Here is an 18,663-nt window from a genome sequence, read left to right as displayed (position 1 = left end):
AGGGATTTATTACAATGTAAAAGAAAAGACAATTTTAAAGCGTTTTGATTTATAACGGCCATAAAACTAAGAATTTTCATTGTTGGGAAAAAGGACACAAAAGCACCCCTTAAGGTTTTGACTTTACTATACTATGCATTTCCAGAAATGTGCCCATTATAAAAAGTGTACAGAGATGCAATACATTTTATAAAATCAATATACATAGATCATAAACAATAAAGTATTTTAAAATCAATATACATAGATTATATATATTTAAATAAGCGTGTATATCTGAACAACCAAAATCAATTGCCTTCAAGTCAAGCGTGTACAGAATTTAGACTAAAAAGTATCTTCAGCGTTGCGTCGTCAATCAATTAGAAATCGCACTACCTTCTGTGTTTGTTTCGTTGGCGATGTTGGCGTCAGGCAGTTGCGCAGGCCGTGCAAGACAGTGTCCAAGCGGTCGAGCGCGTCCTGCAAGCTCTCCGCCAACACACCCGCATCCTGCTGATTCTCACGTTCGAGTACAGCCTGTTCGCAATGGTGACGCAATCGTTGCGCCGCCCGCTGCATCACCAACAGCTCCTGGTGGGCCAGAATCGTAAAACTGGAGCTGTCGACATCCTCTGCGTCGTAAGTAAGCGAACGTTTCGCATATTGTGCCAGCTTGTTGGATAGATTCGGTGATGCACTAGCAGGGGTTTTGGAGGGCGTGGAGGTACGCTTCGCTGGCGTGTTGTTGGTGCTGCTAAAAAGTCGGCGCAATGGTTGCTTGAGTAGCACGTCCTTCATGGCACTCAAGTTTAGTGCAATACGACTGGAATTGTGGGGCTCATTTAGCGTTTCGTTTAGATCAGCATCGATCGCCTGCCAATCTAGCTCCACATTCTGGAACACGTTCTGCACACTAGGCTGCTCCTGTCGCATCATGTCCAGCCAGACGCTCAAGCGGGCAATGGGCCACTCGGCTTTCAACCCTTGCCTCTTGTCCAATATGAGTATTACCGTGCGCAGTAGTCCGAACTCGTCGGGTGTTTGGGTCTGACGGAACTCCAATAGCAGGCCAAGCTGACGACAGCGTTGTGTGGCCTCCTTAACCTGTACAAAATGATTCATTTGTTAGGCACGTATCTCGTTAACCATGTTCGATGGCTCAGAACTCTACTGCGGAATGGGCCGATCATCGGTCAAATCATCGGATAGCTTTTGGAATCGTAGAGCAGACCTACGTCAAGCTAAAGAGCTTATCGGCTCCTTAGCAAATAATAGCATGTATCTTCCCTAGATGAACTTTCAACTGTTGGTTGCCTAAAGCACAGCTTTTGGAATCGTAGAGCAGAACTACGTCACGATAAAGAGCTTATCGACTCCTTAGCAAAAAGGAAGACGCTGTATCTGGACCTTCGAATGATGAAAGCACAGCACATAACTTATGCGATTGTCAAGCCCTATTCTGAAGTACGAGTAAATATCTTCGCAAAAAGCTAGCGAGAATTGCCTTTTCGTGAAATTCCCCCTTTAATTATAATAATAAATACTTACCATCAGCTGTGTCTTGTGCAGACTCTCCTCGCTGGGATTCAGCATAATGCGCTGAATGTCCTCCAACAGCGTGGACTTTTGGGCTGGCGTGGAGCAGGCAGCTTCTTCATTTGGTCGTTGTTGTTGCTGTGCTAGAGCCAGGCGCTCCGTTTCCAATAGCTCACTGTTGCATTTATATTTGAACTGTTCCAATTCCAGGCACTGCAGTCGCTCTTCAAAATCGCGAGCGTGCTGAGCGCGTTCCTGTTCAATGCGCGATAGGGCGGCGCGTTTTTCCGCCTCTAGCTCAGAGCGGAGCTGCTGCTCCTGCTTCTGCAGGATTTCCTGGTGGGCCAATTGGAAATCCACGAGCTGTAATGAAATTGTTACTTTAATGCGTAAAGCTTAGACTCCTCCATTAGAAAACAGTAGACATACCTGTGCTTGGGAGCGCAACGTGCAAAAAGGATTTGAGATGCGAAAATAGTGGGAGCCACCAATCACCAAACGATCACCATGGAACAGCTGCTGTCTTTGCTGGAGTAGCTCTCCATTCACATAGGTCTCAAAGTCCTCGCTGCCTGGCGTGACAAAAAGCTTGCCGCCACGTTCGTGCTCAATGAGGCAATGTTGCAAGGCCACAAGTGGACCGTCCAGAACGATGTCCGGTAGACTGCCGCCCGAAAGGCGTCCACGTCCCACTCTCACCTCACCCGGCGGTAGTAAATAGAAGAGTGTGCCGCTCAATATGGGATCTGCCGTCAAATTGACGAGACAAGCCTGTTTCTGCTCGGCCGCCAATTCCAGAGCCAATCCTTTGCGTTTCAATAAGCGTAGCTCCGACTTCCGTTGATCCTCAGCCTCCTGCAGCTTCTCCATCCATGATTTCTGCGCCCTATTCAGCTCGCGCTCTCGCTCGGCCAACTGCTGACGCAATGCCTCCACCTCGCTGTCATCTACAGACGTTTCGATAATGATCTTACGCGGCACCGGGTTGCTGTTGTTGCCCGAAAGGCGTCGCTGGCGCTCATATTCGTTCCTAAGCGACTTCAGGCGGTCCACCTCGGCTCGTAAGTCACGAATGATCTTATCATGCGGCGATTCGTTGACCTTAACGCGATTTACAATGGAACGTGCCTTGCAGGCATAGCGTAAAGTCGCCAAAGTTTCCTCCACATGCAAACTGGCTGGCGATATTGTGGCCAACATAACTGTTTTTGAATTACCGCCGAGGTTTTCCTGTAATCGAAAATATTGAAATGTTGTTGTAGGAGTACGGGTTAGTCTTGTGAAATACTCTTAGCTTACAAATCCAAAAATTAACAGGATGTGGAAATAACCGAACATTCGTAAATTACTATTAAAAAGCAGACATCCTCAATTACCGTCCTAATTGATTTGATTTAATTTTATTTTGTTTTATTTTTTATTTTTGAGGTTAAATGTTTGCATGAAAATATAAATTTCGAATATTGTCTCATTTCTCTATATAGCATTCAAAGTGATTTTTTGTTACGATATAGATTTTGATTACTAATTTCTATGACGCGTCAAAATTCATTATCACTAATTAGTACCTCCCCAAAATTTGTTTGTAAAGTTAACCACAAAATTGTCATACATATGTATGCATGAAGGTACAAAACTAGTTATTTTCTATATATCAAGTAAAAAGGCAGAAAATGGATAATCTCCTTCATTTTTTTCCATGCTGTTTGCCCTTCCATTATTACGTATTTCACAGGTCGTCGTATTTAAGAAATTTGTTGGCAACTGTTTTGCTTTATTATTTGTTCTATTGCCATTTTTCAAATATATGTACATACATATTCAAAAAGACAGCCTAATTATTAAAGTTCAGAAAAAGGATTAATATACATACATATGTACATATGTATGTATACACTATATAATTGAAAGAACTAATTTATCTTGAAAAGCACTTCTTTGGATAAGTTGTGAGTTCAAGCAATCTTAAATATATCTGTATGTATTTACATACATACTACATACATACATATTTAGATAGATGGATGTGAGTGTATGCACAAAAATTCCATTGAGTGAGGAGCCAAACATTTGTCTGGGACTGTAACCATAATGCATAGCCCATAAATCTCTTTGTATTTACCCGAGTTTCTTATCAAGAATCAGCGCAAAGTGCGTTTGGTATGATAGCAACGGCAATTAAAATAATTAACTTCGAATAATCAGAAATTAAGTACAAGTCGGTGAATACTACATTCCTAAATACATATTTATGTGAAAATACTCAGACCATCTGTGTCAATCTTGAAACAAGCAGTAATGTACATACATATTTACATATAAATGTATGTATTGTATTATTTATGTATGTACATATGAACAAGTGTTCTTAAGTTGACTTGACAATAGATTATGACCTCCAAAGATAACCGCAATCGGGAAGCTCCCTTTGCGCCCAACAAACTTCAAACTAGCGGGATAGCCCCTTATCACACAATGTAACAAAGAGAGATAGCTAGTTGTTGTGCCAACTAATCAAATATATACATACATATGTATGAATGTATGTACACATACATATATGCGCGCATATACACACAGAATATGAAAATTGGCGAGTGTATGAAAACACTTGTTTGATTAACGCGCTGTTGAGTATGGGTATGGGCATGAGAAAAATGGGGGATAGCACAAAAGAAACGACCGATTTATGAACTGCGCAGCGGCAGCGACGACAGCGTGGGTGCGTGATGCAGGGTGATAGTGTGAGTGGGGCTAAGAGAGGCTAAGTGAGCTAATAAGTGGGCGTGTGAGCAAGCACACTGGTTTCAGCAAAATTTATATCAAGGAAAAAAAGTCTACATCCTCATATATCCTACTTCACTTTAAATGTACATATGTATATATTTTTCTGATCGGCATTAAGGTACATTAAAAAAACGCAAAAAACATGTGACGATTTAACACCGACCACGTCATCATAATTTTGATGGATGTAATATTTGAGGTTGGGGCGATATGAAGACAATTGCGACCACAAAGACCCTTTGTTGCGTATTTTTAGAAATTTACGGGTTGCTGACACCATTACTAGCTATAATTAGTGACGAAAATGAGTTTCAGTAGAATGTATGCACTCCCACTTCAAAAAAATTTGTCACGACCGAAAAAAAATTAAAGAGTTTCTGGGAACGAAATTAACCACAAAGAGTTGCTAATTAGTTCGATTGGTACAGAACAAATACAAACAACTTAATTAAATGATGAAGTGACGTTTTTTGTTATACGTATTAATGATTTATTATTATATTATTATTATTAGCACCGTGTTTACGTAAATAAGCCAGTTATTTAACCTCAAAGTAAATAATTATAGCACGTCTGATCGATATCAATAAATGATTTGGTGAAATTCCCTTAAATTAATCTCAAAATCAAGCTTTAACTGCAAAATACGCACTTGCCTTACACTCAGTTTTTGATTTTGAAAACTTTCTGTCCTCTATTGGCGGATGTGACTGCTGTCAGGTTAACAAAACTTTGCAATGAAATGGAAAAAAATGATCACATGGCCACGCGAATTACTCTAAAATTTCATCAGCCTTAAGTTTTCCATATGTACAGTCTAGACCATTTATTAACAAGTATACGACAATAATGGCCTCGAGTTATATATCCGACATTTGACATTTATCAAAATCCCACAGTTATAAGGTTACGAATGTTTAATAAGGTTCAACCATTTCTGTACTTCTGATTTAGCTTCAGCAATCGCCACGCTCGGCCGGCATACAGTCTAGACCAACCATTAGCAAATATACAATAATTGCCTCGAGTTATACATATGACGTGTCTGTGACATGTATCCAAAAACTCTAAGAGTAAGTTATAAGATAGCGACTGTTAAGCATCTGAATACAATATATTTGCATCAGTCATCGGGGCTTTAGCAACTGTGCGCTAATAAGAAAAACTTCCAACGTTTTATATTTTCCATACACCGAAACAGTTTTTTCTCCAAACATTGGTTAACATTAATTAAAAATTTAGCTTGAAGGGTCTCTGAATCATATGAAAACACTGGCAAAATGCCACCAAAAACATTCAGAGCCAGTTGGGTGAGCCTGTTCCACTGTGCTATGGCCATGTAGATAAATGTGTGTGCAAATTTGTTGTATAGAGCACGAGATGGAAAAAACAACAATCACATATACAACACATTCAAACAAAAATATACACGCACCACTCATGATATGGCACACAAAGCACGAGTGTGGTGGTGAAAAGACACGAAGCGGCATCGGCTGTCTACAAAAATGCAGTAATACGACCGTTTGGCTTTCAGTTTCATACGAGACTTCCAACTGAGACGTTCTCGTGCGCAAGACAAAAGCAAAGTTGAGGGAGATTTATCCAAGTGTATTTTGTATTTTCTAAATGCATTTCAAGTCAATGCAAAATTAATATAAACTGGTTTGCATCAATATTTTCGTTATTCAAAGTAAAGGAATAACATCTAAAAGACAAAAAATTTAAACGTAAACTTTTACGTGATTTGCCAGAGGCCGAGTTCATTGAACGATTTTTTTGCAACGCGCAACCTGCCACATGAAGCAAAAAAGAATCAAAGTATTAAGCAAAACAAAGTGAAACGACCTCGCACAACGTACCCGCGCAAAAAACGGACAGCGGCGATATATACAAATAATAGAACACATACGTAACTGCTACTAAAACGCGACCTCCATTTGTGATCGCTTCACAGAGCAGGAGAGCTGGTACGAAAAGGTCAAAACAACAATACAAAACCAAAAACAACAGAACATCCAACATGGACGTTTGGGGCGTATTTGTTGGCGACTCGGCACTGTCTTATGGTGGTTCAGTCCGCAGCACTTACTACCGAGACTACGAACAATTTCCCTATGGCACACTGGAGCACAATACCAGTCCATATGCTGCGAAGGACTCATACAGTCGTGTCCAAGGTAAATATTACCCCGAAAACAAATACAACTTGCGAGCATGTTTCAAATCAGTCAGCTTTTGTCAACTTTGGGAGAAAATATTTGTGTATGTATGAGCTTTGGAATTAGCGCATTGCTAAAAAATTACTTTATTTATACAAAAATTGTTCGTACAAACATTTTGGTAGTTTTAATGAAAAATGGCGTTAATCATACAATTCGCGCGTTAAATATCATTAACATAAAATGTTTGACGTAAGCAACCTCACAACCGTCATTCGCCTTTATTCTACGCACGTATTTGTGTTTTGAACTTTTTTGCCACAGACCAGGCCCCTCTTTATTCATGCATTCACATACATGCGTACATATGTATATGTGCTAATGTACTGACCGCATTGTTTGTTGTTTTTGCAAGGTTTTAAAAATAGTCAGAGCAACAATGTACATACATACATGTGCATACATAGCGAGTTTATATGTGCACGCCTTAAAATGCGACATATGTCTGCGTGCTGTGCAAATATGAAAAGAAAAAAGTTAAAACTCCTAAAATACTTTTGCACTAACTTATATACTCGTATACCGACAGGCGAACAGGGTGCTTCAATAGCTGTTGTTAGAGTATCGCTGATAAATTTGTATTTATATTATTTTGTTATGAAAACATTTACACGTGATTTTCCACATTTGCATATGTACGTACTATGTACATACATTGTGTAAGTATTGGGGTTGCCAAATGATAATAAACAACAACCCACACAAAGACAATAATAACAGACTCGTAAAAATGTTGCTATACATTTCCGGCATTTTCAACATGCCAACAACATAAAGCAACAAAAATACAAATAAAGATAAAAAGATTATTTATTTTTTTACATGCAACGAACAAAGAGGTGGCATTGTAGAAGTTCGTTATTTTTAAGTATCTCTTGGCTTAAACATTTTATGGAGCTCGCTCTGAGACGTTGCTGAGTAAACAAAGACAGCGATTCTAATTGATATGCCAACGAACAGATAAACTGACTCACACCTGGACAGAAATAGAAAGAAGCAGAAGGGAGCCATTGCCCATACCATAAGAGGTACAAAATGGAGAGCGTCGTAGCACCGTGAAAGTTAAGGCGCAATAAAATGAGGTGGGGTTACAGTGATGGCACGTTGTTTGTGTTTATCTGTTAGCGAGCACATGATTAATTTTGCACTGATTGCGCCATAATAGACATACATACATGTTTGCATATGTATGTATGTATAATTTTGATGTGTAATGTGAGATATAAGCAACCCCTTATAGTCGAAGCTCAAGGTCATTTGCACTTCAATCTTGCGCGGCCATCTTATCAGTAGATTATGGAAAATAACTAGATTATAAAAGGTCTAATTTAAGAACAAATAAACCGCATGAGCATATCGTAGTGGGGCTTCTATTTATAAAACGAGCACACTCGATAAATGACAAGTCTTAAGTAATAATCAAATCAAAGCGGAACATGCTTAATTGCCGCTGACAGCAAAATGTCGCGACAAAAATCGGCTCAAGTCGGCTATTCAAAGCGACAGCTAATGAACAAGCTATGCGCTTGTCTGCCCCGAACCATTCATTATTTAGATAGGGTCAAAAACGCTGTGTATCTGACAGAACGCACGTCATCAGTCAGCTGTGCGTAAAAGTCAACCTCCAGCATAGTGTGAGAGTACACGTGCACTCAGACACGTAGGCCAATGTTATCGCCGTCTGTCAAAAACCACCCAAGGTCTGGTTGCTTGTGCGCGTAAACATTTCCTAGGTCACAAACATATGTACATCCATACATAAATATGTAAATGCAGAGACATCTATCTAACATTCCACTTCCTATCTTTCTTGATTCATTGCAGAAAAATGCAAACAACTGAAGACGGAGCGACAACTACGTAAGGAGTGTCCCTTCTGTAAGGAGCACAAGAAGCGTCCACTTATCAATTACCTGCGCAAACGTGAGTCTCGCAAGCACCACGACAGCATTTGTGAGGACGAGGAGGAGCTGCACGAGCACGAGCAGCTGCATCATCAGATGCTGGCATCTGTTGTGCCCACGCAGCAGAGCTGCAAAGTGTGAACGTGCGGGAGAGCAGGCAGTGGCGACGTCGGCAAGCAGTCCAAGCAGACCAAAACAAACAACCAATAGACTGGCCCACAACAATTTACAATGCCATATAAATATACATAGAAGAAAAGCAAAGAGCAACAAATCTATTGAAAAATCAAACAAAAAATGGAAAAGTATGCTTGGAGATGCGCGCCTATTGGGGGCAACAAGAACGACAACCGCAGAGAACGAGAAATAAACCAGCACACACTGAGAGACCGAAAGAGAAGCAATGTTATACACAACTGTACTTCTGTTCTATGCATTTTCGTGTAAAATGTTACACCACTACCATTTACAACAACAACAACTAAAGTACACAACAGAAAAGCAAAGAGTTGACATTTTATAACTCGCCCAACCAGCAACGTAATACCAATTTAGAAGCCGTTTAATTCTTTTTACTACGCCGCAGTTTATACACGTATAAAGCAATAGCGTAATTTGTTTACACACATACACAGCATGTTAACCCTAAACTGCCCCCAGCGTAGAGCAAAACAAAAACAACAAAAAATGGGAAAAAATAACAATAATGAGGGAAGCAAAATTGCCAAAAAGCATAAATATTTTTCCATATTTTGCGTAAGAGACTGAGTAAAAGAAAAAGCAGCTAAAAATGTTTTTGCAAATATTGTATGCTTTTGGTTTTTGATATTGATTGGGTTTACAGGAAATTTAATTTATAAGACAAACAGTGCTTCATTGGCGACAAACAAGGTTTTCTGTTTTCGGATTATACTAATTACTTTGGACCCTGTTTATATGTATCCTTGTCTATATTAGACACCTAATAATTATAATAAAATAAACCTAATAATGTTTAAAAATGCGCAGTTCGGTTCGAGTTAAAACTATTAACAAAATTGTATTAAAAGTTCATCTTTATACCTATGTATGTATGTATTGCTTAATTAAAACATAAATTCTACAAACACAAATATCAATATTTGAATGTTAAAAACTTGTTATACAAAACGTTACGTTAACCGGACACGAAAAAATCAAATACATTGTTGACAAAATAAAGCCAACTGTGCAGCTTCAGAAAAAAGTATATTTATTGAAATAATATAAATGTAACTAATAGTGATTGAATATTGAATTGCCTGCAGTTACAGAGATAATTATTTTTATTATATTATTATAATTATATACACTTTATGTATTTATGTTAAAGAAGAAAAATAATGTATTTAAAAGAAAAAACAAAATATGCATACTAATCAATAAAAGCGTTATTGGTATATACTTATACAAAAATATTGCAAATACTTGATGTTATTGGGAAACATGGGAACGGAGAATACTTGACACAAGCACAAATAAAGAACTTACATAATCCATAAGTAATCATTATGCCGTAATATATTTACAATTCCAGATAGTATACTGAACTCCACGATAAGCTTCCATATCTCTAACATGTGCCAGTTGATTGACAATTTTTCGTTAAAACTAACACCAACGAAGGCTATATATTCGAACTATCGGTTTTCAGATTATAGATCGATTTTCGCAATTAACAATATTTGCGGTTGCATAAAAATGGCTAAAGTGTTGATGTTCTACCTGATCCTTCAAAGGAGCTTGCTGTTTTTTGGGCTATACACAGTTTTTTGATCACAAAACGAAGACTATATATTGAAGCTATCTGTCTTTAGGGTATTGACATTTTTAAAGCAAAAGTAGGGCGAATAAGAAAATAATGTCGTATTAAAAACACTTCTCTGATTTTCATGGCCATGCGCTGATTAGGCATATAACTGGTTTACAGATCCAGCTTAATCAATGAATTTCTACTGGTATTCCCCTTATTGGGCTTATCAAATTGTGGTAGGCTACTTAGGTGTTATTGCCCCATTATATGTTTCTTTTCTTATTTTTCACACGCGCCATTTTCTACAAATTCAAGTTTCGTGCGAGTCGCTAATCAAGACTTACGGAAACCTTTATGTCTGGCACTAGCCTGCTAATTAGATCTGTTAATTAGTGTCGCAGCATGGAAGCCAATTTTTCATATGAATTTAGGCCCAAATATGCTGTGTTTAAAGATTTAAAGCACTTGGAAACAGAAATTGTTTGAGGCCATTTGATAAAGTGTTTGTTTGTATTTATAGATAAAGCGTTTATACGGTGCACTTAATTTAGCCAGTAGTTAAGCACTATTTTTTTCCACCAAGCGGGTTAACTTTAATCGCAAAAGCATTTAAACACTTTTTAAAGCACTTGGAGGCAGATTATTATTTGCGAACCTTTTTGATAACGCAATTTTCATTCCTTATAAAATATTAGCTAAGTTGGATCGAGACTATTTTTTGTAGTGCTCAATGGTTAAACTTTAATCTTGGAGCTAACTTTTTACTGATTTCCCCTTTTTCCAATATATAAACATGTGCATATGTATTTTCCTTTATTTTAAGAAAACTATATGTACTTGATATCCTCAATTAGTTGAAATGCCTATTAAAAAAGAAATTAGAGATTATTTCAATCTTCATTTCCATAAAAAATAATTCATTGATATTAGTCAGAACTGCTTCTTTCAAAAATATTTACTTAATAGGAAAAAGATGTTACAATATCAGGCGATTGACGAAATTGTGACAATTAGGCAAGAGTTCTCTCAAAATAGTTACTGTGATACAATTATATTCGTTAACATTGTAATACAATCTCTATTTCATATTATTAGGTGTCAAATCATGTAATTGAAGGTTAGTAGAATTAGAAAGAATACTTAAGCTCAGTTTTGGGCGATAAACAGCACTAAAGAGAGTAATTAGGCGCGACATGAAGTTTACAGAATTTTCTATAAGTTGTAGAACGAAATAAAACAAGCTAGTTCCTTAATTAAATAAATAAATGAACCACATTCTCAACTGAATTAGAGTTAACTTTTGACACAATAACACGTTTCCGCGACAGCCATTTAAGTACATTAAATTGAATTGTTATTGAAGCCAGCGGCAACGAATATTTTTCCATACATTTCTAAAGCACTTAGGGGTCCAGCGACCAACTGGTCCCGCCTGTTCGACTCAACACATGGAGGAAGGAAGCCATAAAAAATTGCAATTTGTTTATACAATGGAATTGATTCATTTAAAATTCAATGTTAACTAGTTTATGGTGGATGTGGGGACTAGAGCGTTTAATTGCATTTATTATTCTTATCGTAGGGCAACTATAAAGATAATCTCTTATAAGCGTTTCCAGCTGCTTTAGAAGGTAATGTAAATGAATCAAGGGTTTCTTTTCTTTTAGTTTTTGATATCGCCTCATGACATACAATTTTTCCCACCTGCCAATTAGCATTATTTACGCTTTGGCATAAAACGTGCGGATTAGGCTTATTTAGTATATAGGTGTGTGTGTCTATATGACAGTCGATGCATATTAAAATACTAGTTCTAGTCATATCGACCTGATGACGTAATGCTAATCGGCACGCTTACTGCCACATTAGGCTTCGCGTGCCACTTGAATTGGAACGAATCGGCTAAACAATTGAATTCAAAATAAAAGCTACAATAGCAAGCCTAATGTGTCGCTTTCGTATATCAAGGAAGTAGTATCTGTTATAAAAAAAAATTATCAACACCTAAGTTGGATCTGCTTTGTCTGAAAAAATCGTGACAGTGCTGCAGTTGGACAATTTTTGTGCCTTGGGTTTCTAAAATATTGATGAAATAAGTTTAAAAAGTTTAATGTCCTAACCGAAAACTGGAATAGGGCTATACTAGTAGAAAATTTTCAAAAATTATATAATTTTCCCTTCTGCTTTAGAGTTGAGTTACACCACTTCTTTCTTTCTAAGAAAAATTATACAGTTTTAGCATAAAAATAAAGTAAGATAAAGCATTAGATTTAATTTGTTTAATATCAAAATGTATAAATAGGCACCAGAAATTATTTTAAAGTCAGTCTTGCTTTAAAAGGCTTATAATCTGCCAGTGGTGTTGTACAACAATTATTTCATTGGACTCTTTTCCTGCCTATCCCTATCAACCCATTATATAGAATTATTAACATAGCTAAATAGCCGCGACAAAACGATCTAAAATAGATGACATTTAACTGCTGTTTCGCAAATGTGATAAATCTATTTTTTAGTAGCAATATTTAATTATACTAAAACCTTATTAGTTTATAACACATATTATTTTTGAATACACATATTTTTTATGTTTTTTTTTTGCTCTATTTTTGACATTTGTTCTAGAAACTAACCGAGATCCGATAAAATGCTTCATTTACAACCAATTTGCGGTGCCGCCTAAAAAAACAAGCTGGGAAAAAAGTGCTGTGCGGTTTCTTTAAGCATTTTTTTAATATTTGCACACGAAGCCACAAAAAACATTATTTTTATTGGTGCCGCTGGCTCGACTTAGAAAGTGAGTTTCAGTTTTTAATTGCAGTTCAAGTTGAAGGGTGCAATGTGAAGGTTTACAAGAAAAAAGTTTGTTTCGAATTAAACAAAAAAAAAAATTGAAAAATATTTTACTGAAAAAGTCAATTTATTGAAAAATCAAAATGCTGCAACGTCTGCTACGTAAACTAAAAAAGCCTGGCCTTGTCGCCACACCGAAGCAGGGTAAGTGTAAACAAGCAATGATTTTGTAATCTACATACAATCATCTAATAATTAATTTATTATTGCAGCCAAGTTCAAAAAGAATTGTAAATGTGAGCCAACAACTTGCAAATGTATCAAGAAAAGGCAACAACAACAACATCGCTGGCTGCTTTCGCAACTTCGAAGACGGGGCGCTGATAACTTATCAAGCGTAATATTATTTTAGAGCAGAAACAAAACAAACAAGTCATTAAAATCAATTTAAATAAACCGAAGATGACATACCCTATTGAATTCATTGGTGGGTTTAGACTTCCAATACATTTTTTTAAAACAGCTGTTTACCGATCCTACATGGAGTTTTGTAAAGTGTGACCACAAAATTTCACAATCACAGTGTCACCAATATACTTGTATTTAATTCCGGATTGATTGGGTTTGATTGAGTCGGGGTTGTTTAATTTTTTATTAGTTCATTAAAAATGATTATTATTAAATTTTAATCGGTGAAGACACACCTGTTATGATTTCAGACATTCTGAAAGACATGATATTAAACTGAAAATGGTTTCCTGCTAAGATGAGATGTCAGATTAAATATTTATATTTGCTTATTTCACTATGAAACACATTGTACGTTTATAACAGAATATATACCTTAAGAATTAAGAAACATCTAATTCAAAACACTTTTCAAATTATATTTTTCCTAAATGTATTATGAAAAATGGGCAATGTGCTGAGTTTCTAAAATTTACAATTTGATAAGAAACTGTGAATAACAAATCTAACTTTAATTTGCACCGAGTTATCTACAAAAGGTATATAACAAAAATAATTGTTGGTGGAATCTTAAAAAAACAGCGCTATCTAGTCAAGCCCCTTGGACTAGTACAACGAAATAAACGGTTTGGGGCTATCTACAAACAAAGCTTCATATCGTACCAAGAACAAATAAATAACCATCAACAACACATAGTGCTATATGTTTATTACGTTGTCAGTCTATCCCAATCAAGGCGTTCTAATCAATACCTGGCGCCTCTTACGAGAGATTAACAAAACCTTGTGACACATAACTTTATTATAAACTGATGTTTATTTTAAGTTTGATTGGATTGGTCTTGAAGTGTTCTCAGAATATGACAAAGTACATGGATCAAGTTTTCTAGAGTGTTCCACTTTATTTGCCAACAACAAGTCGAATACTTTAGTGGCAATTTTGATTCAACGAACACTTTAAACAAGACACAGCAGTAAACAAACGACGTATAACTCATCAGTTACTACTAACTTTGACAATTTGTAAATCAAAGTGCCTCATACTTGTACTTCATACTTGACATTTTGTAAATATTTGTGCAATTATCTGTTGGAAATACAAGTTATGTGCTTCCATCAACATTTTGATGGACAAGTGGAGAAAAGATTTGTAAGTGAAATACAACTTGGAATTACGTCTTGTGTAATACGAAGTCGATTGAAAAACTAAAAAACGTGATTTATTAAATATAGATAGAATATAGTATATGTATATGTAAGTACATACAATTTTTACGCAAGCAAACAAAAATATCAAAAACTATTTGGAAACACGTACTAATAATGAACACAAAGGGTATTCTCTTTGATAAAATCAAACTTAAAACCAAAACTTCTTTTCTAAAGCAAATAAATTTAGTATATGTATATTAGTGTTATTTATAGTGCATCAAAATATTCGAATGCTTCATTAATAGCTGTGCACTATTTTGTATAATGGATATATGAACGATCGTTAAAAATACCCTATTAGCTGAATACTTTTTTTAAATACAATAACTGAATTAGAAAATAAAGATAAAGAGTCCTTTGATTTGTTTTTGATTGCCATTTAATCGAGGAAAGGTTTAAAAGGGAAAACAAATTAAAAGCTTCCCTAGAGTCGCTGGAATCCGAATAGTTAAATCGAACATACTCACTTTGTATGTAGTGCAGGAAGTCTTATAGGCTCTTGAGTCAACAAATATAATCTTTGATTTATATTGACAAATGCAGGCATGCATAAGTCCACACGTGTCCCACATATCAGGCCATCAACTTGGCTAATCAAACAAAAAAATATTGAGCAAATATATTCCCACATATGTCTGTACGATAAAGGAGATTGGGGCTCTCGTCGTAAAAACATAAAGAGAGACATAAAGTTTTCTACGCCGCATGTTTTCGTTAGATATTTTCTAGACGCTAGACACAGTAAAGATTAGTGTATTTTTGGGTTCGGTTAAGAATTTTGTTTGTATTAATAGCTCTGTGACGTATTTCCACATAATTTCTGATAGAGGCGAAGGAAAATAAAATAAATAACACGAGATGGTAGAAAAAATAATTATTTATGACGATTGCGACAGGGAATTCAAGTGCCGAGTACAGATGGCTGATAAGGGTTTATGTAAACAAAGACAATGCCAGAAGTAGGCTGATAAGGAAATATATATATGCATAACTCACCCTCAATAGCCAAGTGAGCACACTCTCTCTATATGGCACAAATGTGGAGGGAGTGGAGCCGCTAGCTACTTTTCTGCTGTCCGCCAGCGCTGCTATCACTTTTCCCAAGGTAAGGAGGCTCTTGTTAATGCTGACGCCCTCCCGAATGCGTTCGCCATTAGATCCCGAGTAGCTGATGCGCTCGCTGCCCGCCAAATCTACCAAACTGATCTTGCTGCGACGAGTCGATAAGATTGTGTCCGAGCCCGGGTCCAAATTCACATCAGCCCCATTATTATTGGGCCTCAAATCGGTCAAATTCAAGACTATGTTGAAAATGGAATGCGAACGCGAGCTCTTATCATTCATGGCGGTCGATGCGGTGGCTCGCTGAGAGTTACCAACGGCCAGCCAGTTGCGCAGAGCAGCGTATGTATCCACGGAGTGTACGCTGGAGGATATTAAACAGTCAATTATGCAATTCACACACGTAGGTTTTAAAAACTACAAACCTTAGATCCACCACGTAGGGTCCCCAGATGGGATGCTCCCGCACCTTCAGAGCCTGTCGTTGCATTCCTACGTCTGGTTGGCTTGCTACCGCAGCCTGTTGTACACAGAGCAGATCGTGTATCTTTTCGTTGTAGATCTCAAAGTAGCTGACTTCGATTTCTACCTGCAGCTTGTGCTTAACCATTTCGATGCGGCGAAAGAGCTCATGGCAGAAGCGCGGTATGATGCCTGCCTCTGCGTGTGGGGCGTTGCCGTCGAGTGCAGCATCATCTAATGCCTCGATGCCCATCATGCTGTAGGATTTGCCCGATCCGGTCTGTCCATAAGCAAACAAACACGCGTTGTAGCCTTCAAAGGCAGTGTCTATCAGCGGCTGTGCGGTCCCCTCGAAGACTTTAGTCTGACAGGCGTAGTTCTCGAGCTCGGGATCGCAGGAATAGTACACCTGATCGTAACTGAAGAAGTGTGTTACGCCCGCCGAGGCATCAGCAGTGGTGCCCGCCTGTACAGTTAGCTCGTTGTTGTTGCTATTCACGTGGACTACATTGGTTATATTGCGCGTGCATTCCAGAGCTTTCAGCGGACGCACACGGACTGCTACAATCATGTTGCTCTCCTCGGCATTGCTGCTCGATGACTCCAGCAGCGCGTCCTTCTCCTTCACCTTGTTGGCCGACTTTCCATGTGTGCTGGGCGTTTGTTGATGAGCTGGCGTCGATCTCCCAGCATTGGGGTTCCGATACAGGGACGACGGAGTGTAGCATGCATTAAGAACTGTAGATTTCGGCACTGGGCCGCTTCGAGGGGTGGAAACTCCGCCGGTGAAGGCCGTATTTAATAATTGTTCCGCTTGTATGCTATGCACCTTCTCCGGGCTTCGTTTTGGGGTCCGAGTAGCCAACACTTTCCGTCGTAAGCCACCCGCACTTCCAAACGTTGTTACTGATGCGGATTTTAGGCCCGGTGTGCTAGTGCCACGTGCTCGCGCCTGAAATTGGTGAATGCGTTGCTGCACAGGCGTGCTCTTGTTGCTCATTTTACTTAGTTTCTAATTGTATTTTATTAGTTATTCGTTAAAAGTCTAATATTTTCGAATCGCCGCGCCGTTTGTTGTCAAAATTTTCATGCTAGTGCGGGACGTTATGGCGTCAGTACGTGTCGATCGATAACAACGGCGACTCTTAGTTGTACACGAAACTGTTTTTAAGCAGTCTGGTACCTTCGCATTCAAACTAGAGATATATGTGTATGTATGTTGCATCGGGCTGGTCACGAAGAATAAAAGGTGGCAGCGCTACGGAAGGCGCCAAGAATTTATAAAGGTACTGCAGCGCCATCTAGCGGTACCGAGCGAGGCACCATGGTGGCAACTGCAGCCACGCAGGCGCAGGGTTGTGTCCCGATGGCACCTCAAAGTGGGGAAACGTCAAGGCCGTGATGAACGGATGCGCAAGGACGTAAAAATCCGCAGGCATACGACATCCGGCCTATAAAAGGCAAGCCGCAACACGCCATTCCTGTTTTTTGGGGCGACGGTGCAGACCCACGAGGCAGTGTTTTCTTTTGGTGAACTGGAGGCCGTGCTGAAACCTGCAAAAGGAAAGGAAGAACCAGAAGCCGTTCGAAGATTTTCCGGCATATCGCCAAGTTTTCGGACAGCGGTGGAACCATACACAGCAGCTGCAGCGGCCGTCATAAGTAGCAGCACGAGCCGCATCGTAGCAGGAGCAACAGTGACAGCAGCAGATCCAGCACCAGCGTCTTCAACGACAGCAGCAGATCCAGCACCAGCGTTTTCAACGGCAGCAGCAGCAACGACAGTGGCAGCCGGAGCAAAGGCGCCCACCCAAGAAGTAGCAGCAGCAATAGCGGCGCCACCACAACGCAACAGCAGACACGTCCGTCTGCGCCATCAGCAGCGGAGGATAGACAAGCCGGTGAGTCCGTTCCTTGGCCACGCGCCGTGCCTATTGTTCGCGGTTGAGCAGCGACATCAGGCAGAGATCCCGCGCGCCTTACGTCGTGTCGTTTGTATGGGCTGCGCCTGCAGGGTCCCACACGCCGCCCATTGAAGTTTCTGCAAAAGAAAAAAAAGGAAGATAATACAAAAGAAAGAATATATACAGATATAATAAAAACCAAAACAAGGCAGAAAGTGGCACCTAAACAGAGCTTGGCGCTCTATTTAATTCAAAAAAAAAAAGTTCACACTCTTATACACACTTATATTGTATGAAGATTGCCAATTGCAGTAGCGCGCAGTGTTTTATATGTATTCTTATATTTCTATTGCGCCCATGACCGTCGAGAGCTCTCGTTAGGATTTGGTTAGACATTTTTCTATAAATTTTTGTACCGCGCATATTTTTCTCATACACATACACATATATCTATATACATATTTATTTGCCATAAGCATACTTGCATGTTGGCGCACATAAAGAACCGCATTGGCCGTTGGCAAGCCTTCTTTATTTTGTTTTTATATAAATTATTATTG

General features: G+C 38.5%; 3 protein-coding genes across 3 annotated transcripts; 2 read left to right on the top strand and 1 right to left on the bottom strand.

Moving 5' to 3' along the window:
• Positions 1-279: 279 nt before the first annotated feature.
• Positions 280-17,199, bottom strand: LOC115626076 (kinesin-like protein KIF14). The gene is made up of 5 exons (XM_030521329.1): positions 16,163-17,199; positions 15,672-16,101; positions 1,948-2,748; positions 1,531-1,881; positions 280-1,086 (listed from the first exon to the last, which is right to left on the bottom strand). The coding sequence occupies exons 1-5, from the start codon at positions 17,197-17,199 to the stop codon at positions 355-357; spliced, it is 3,351 nt and encodes a 1,116-aa protein (XP_030377189.1). The 3' UTR covers positions 280-354.
• Positions 5,895-8,729, top strand: LOC115625743. Its single transcript, XM_030520897.1, has 2 exons — positions 5,895-6,485; positions 8,352-8,729. The coding sequence occupies exons 1-2, from the start codon at positions 6,329-6,331 to the stop codon at positions 8,570-8,572; spliced, it is 378 nt and encodes a 125-aa protein (XP_030376757.1). The 5' UTR covers positions 5,895-6,328; the 3' UTR covers positions 8,573-8,729.
• LOC115625744 lies at positions 13,078-13,475 on the top strand. The gene is made up of 2 exons (XM_030520898.1): positions 13,078-13,199; positions 13,268-13,475. Exons 1-2 carry the CDS (start codon positions 13,139-13,141, stop codon positions 13,405-13,407), a joined length of 201 nt encoding a protein of 66 aa, XP_030376758.1. The 5' UTR covers positions 13,078-13,138; the 3' UTR covers positions 13,408-13,475.
• Positions 17,200-18,663: the final 1,464 nt, after the last annotated feature.

The sequence above is a fragment of the Scaptodrosophila lebanonensis genome, unplaced genomic scaffold (genome assembly GCF_003285725.1).
Source record: "Scaptodrosophila lebanonensis strain 11010-0011.00,11010-0021.00 unplaced genomic scaffold, SlebRS2 tig00000080-arrow-pilon, whole genome shotgun sequence".
NCBI lineage: Eukaryota > Metazoa > Arthropoda > Insecta > Diptera > Drosophilidae > Scaptodrosophila > Scaptodrosophila lebanonensis.
The sequence above is the reverse complement of the archived record's forward strand: the minus strand, read 5'-3'. Positions and strand labels throughout refer to the sequence as shown.

What these genes read in the sequence shown, in the direction of transcription:
- LOC115625743 (XM_030520897.1), top strand. Translation starts at nt 6,329, where the DNA reads ATGGACGTTTGGGGCGTATTTGTTGGCGACTCGGCACTGTCTTATGGT. An exon ending in CTCATACAGTCGTGTCCAAG is followed by an intron (nt 6,486 to 8,351) that starts GTAAATATTACC and finishes GATTCATTGCAG; the next exon opens with AAAAATGCAAACAACTGAAG.
- LOC115625744 (XM_030520898.1), top strand. Translation starts at nt 13,139, where the DNA reads ATGCTGCAACGTCTGCTACGTAAACTAAAAAAGCCTGGCCTTGTCGCC. An exon ending in TGTCGCCACACCGAAGCAGG is followed by an intron (nt 13,200 to 13,267) that starts GTAAGTGTAAAC and finishes TTATTATTGCAG; the next exon opens with CCAAGTTCAAAAAGAATTGT.
- LOC115626076 (XM_030521329.1), bottom strand. Translation starts at nt 17,199, where the DNA reads ATGAGCAACAAGAGCACGCCTGTGCAGCAACGCATTCACCAATTTCAG. An exon ending in CGTTGCGCTCCCAAGCACAG is followed by an intron (nt 1,882 to 1,947) that starts GTATGTCTACTG and finishes ATTTCATTACAG; the next exon opens with CTCGTGGATTTCCAATTGGC. An exon ending in TGCACAAGACACAGCTGATG is followed by an intron (nt 1,087 to 1,530) that starts GTAAGTATTTAT and finishes CATTTTGTACAG; the next exon opens with GTTAAGGAGGCCACACAACG.